General features: G+C 39.6%; 1 protein-coding gene across 1 annotated transcript; it reads left to right on the plus strand.

Annotated features, from left to right (window-relative positions):
- On the plus strand, nt 1-2,683 carry LOC132311651 (small ribosomal subunit protein mS80 (rPPR6)-like). Its single transcript, XM_059809662.1, has one exon. It carries the CDS (start codon nt 227-229, stop codon nt 2,054-2,056), a length of 1,830 nt encoding a protein of 609 aa, XP_059665645.1. The 5' UTR covers nt 1-226; the 3' UTR covers nt 2,057-2,683.
- Nucleotides 2,684-2,997: the final 314 nt, after the last annotated feature.

The raw sequence follows: 2,997 nt of genomic DNA on the forward strand, positions 1-2,997 counted from the left end.
TATATAGTATTAAATACATGTAACTGGGGTTAACACTGTTTGACTTAATCTGTTTTGATTTCAAGCCAAACACGCCTTTAATGCACCGCATGGGGACGGCACGAAAAAAAAAAAAAACGCAGAGGATTTGCGCCCCCATCTGCAAAGCCCAAAACCCCACTCAATCTGAGACATAGGGTTTGCACTCAAGTCTGTAACACTGTCGAGGAGAGAGAGGAGAGAGAAGATGTGGAATTCAATAGTTGTAGCAAGAAGAGCTTCTCTCAGCAGACTAGCAAGAAATTCGCGTTCGATTCAAAAACCTCATCTTCTGCCCCAGGTACCTTCCTGTCAAACCCTAATCTCCTTAGAATATCCATTTGCTTCACATTTCTCTACATGGGTAGTCGCTCCCACAACCTCCTTTTACCAAAACCCTAGATTTTTCTCTAACGATTCATCAAACCCAACCGATGAATTTGAAAAATCACACATTGAATCCACAAATTCTGAAACCAGTGTAGACGATGTCGTCAGTGATAGTCACAATGTGCTCGACGAAAGTCCTAGCTCAGTTTTACCAGAATTCGAAGATCCTAATTCTTCAATGATTTTCGACGAAAGTAACAGTATTGATGCCGATACTAATACCCTAATGGAAGATGGTTTAGTATTGGACCATGATAAACCAGGTGAAGATAACGTGAATGAGGTTGATTTGGAGCAGTTATTAGAGAATGTACGATCTTTGCTTCAAAGTCGTGGCGTGGAAGGGTCTTTGGAATCGAGTCTTGAAAATATGGGTTTACCTCTAAATGAGGACTTTGTCATGAAAGTGCTCAAAACCCCGCTTGTTCCGGGAGAAAATTTGATTGGGTTTTTCAGATGGGCTTGGAAGAAGCCAGAGTTTTCGGTAAATACAGGGATTGTAGATGCTCTTGTTCAGGCAATTTGTAGTGATCTTAGGAAGAAAGATGCATATGCTTTGTGGGATTTGGTTAAGGAATTAGGCGAGAAGGAGAATGGCGTGTTGACTTCGGAGATTCTCAATCAGTTGATATCTCTGTTGTCAAGGTTGGGTAAAGCGAAGGCTGGGTTTGAGGTGTTTAACAAGTTTGGGGAATTTGGGTGTGTTCCAAATTCAGAAACTTATTATTTTACAATTGAAGCTCTTTGTAGGCGTTCTTTCTTTGACTGGGCTTCCTCCATTTGCGAGAAGATGCTCAGTGAGGGGAAATTGCCTGACGGTGAGAAAATTGGAAAGATTATATTGTATTTGTGCAAAGTTAGAAAGGCTGAAGATGCTCATAAGGTTTACTTGTTGGCAAAGGAGACAGACAACTACCCTCCTCGAGCTTCTGTTATTTTTTTGATTGGTGCGTTGAGTCGAGTGGATGAGACAGTTCACTTAGCTTTGGAGATGCTGGAGGGCTTCTCAGGAGAAGAAAGGAAATATGCAACCAAACCGTTTTCGGTTGTCATTAGTGGGTTGTGTAGGATCAATGATGTTGAAGGGGCAAAAAATTTGCTGTTTAAGATGATTGATGCCGGTCCGCCTCCTGGAAATGCAGTCTTCAATTCGATTATTAACAGCCTTTCCAAGGCTGGAGATATGGAGGAGGCAATGAAAATAATGAAAATGATAGAGGATAGGGGCCTGAAACCTGATGTGTACACTTATACTGTCATGATGAGTGGTTATGCAAAAGGGGGTGAGATGGAGGAGGCTTGTAAACTTTTGGCTGAAGCCAAAAAGAAGCACACCAAGCTGTGCCCCGTGACTTATCATACACTTATAAGGGGGTATTGCAAGCTTGAAAATTTTGACAAGGCTTTAGAATTGTTGGGCGAGATGAAAGAGTATGTAGGTAAACCTAGTGTTGACGAGTACCAAAAGCTGATCCAATCACTTTGCTTAAAGGCTTTGGATTGGGAAACAGCAGAGAAGCTGCTGGGGGAGATGAAAGAGAATGGGTTGTATCTCAATGGAATCACAAGGGGTCTTATAAGAGCAGTTAGGGAGATGGTAGAGGAAGGAGAGGAAGGAGTGGAGGAAGGTGTAATTGTGGAAGCATAAGTTATAAATTGCTTAGTGAAGCGAATGTGACATGGGAGATGTTGAAGTCTTATCTGTAGCCTTTGTCTGTATTTGGCCTTCTGTCTTTTTTATTTCTTTTCTATTTTTTTTTTTTTTTTTTTTAATGAGTTAGATAAAGAGGAAAGCATTGCAGGTAAATTTGTGAAGTCATGTATAGTGCATCTTTCTCACATCTGTTGGAATTAGAATTAAGTTTTGCTGTTCTGATCTATGGTGGTTGAAATTATGCCGTGCATACACTTACTGTCTAATCCAATAATTTGATAGATAGCGCGATCTCTTAGAAAGAATGGAGCTTGGTATGTTGCAGATGGCTATCTTTGCCGAACGCTAGTTCTGCAGCCTGCAAGTGGGGATGGGCATTGGTTGTTTTCAAGACTCTGAACGTTTCATCTAATCCAATGTTGCTCCATATGTCAAAAGCTACTCGTTGAGGAAATCTGTGCGTTTGTGCTCCAGGTGCTATATTTTTCATAATTTTTTTTTTTTTTTTTTACCTTGCTGTGGTTTCATGGATTATACTTCAACAGCTCTGTGTACCGGGTGACCTGTGTTCTTGTCGGCAAATTTGATTCCTTAATCCAATTTTACTATTCCTTCTTTTTAGCTGACCATTTTATTTAATTCTTTTGTGTTTTTATGCCAAGTCCAAAATGACTTCCAGAGTTCACCGACCACCCATGATTATGATTATTTTAAAATAAAAAAAATAAAAAAATGGGAACCATTGGGTTTTCTATGGATTATGGTAGCCATTGTAGGAATATATATGATAAAAAAAAAAAAAAGTAATGCTACTGTGAGAGTGCTCGCGCAAAAAATCAAAAGAGTTTCCGTTTACAAACCAAATGATTTCTTTAGGATTTCCTTTTTAGGAATTTGGGAGAGAGCATTAATTAAGAAAGAATTTTTGCAATAAG

Source organism: Cornus florida, unplaced genomic scaffold (assembly GCF_030987335.1).
Source record: "Cornus florida cultivar Cherokee Brave unplaced genomic scaffold, ASM3098733v1 CherokeeBrave_3.0.0_Hap2_Chr06, whole genome shotgun sequence".
In the NCBI taxonomy this organism is placed as follows: domain Eukaryota; kingdom Viridiplantae; phylum Streptophyta; class Magnoliopsida; order Cornales; family Cornaceae; genus Cornus; species Cornus florida.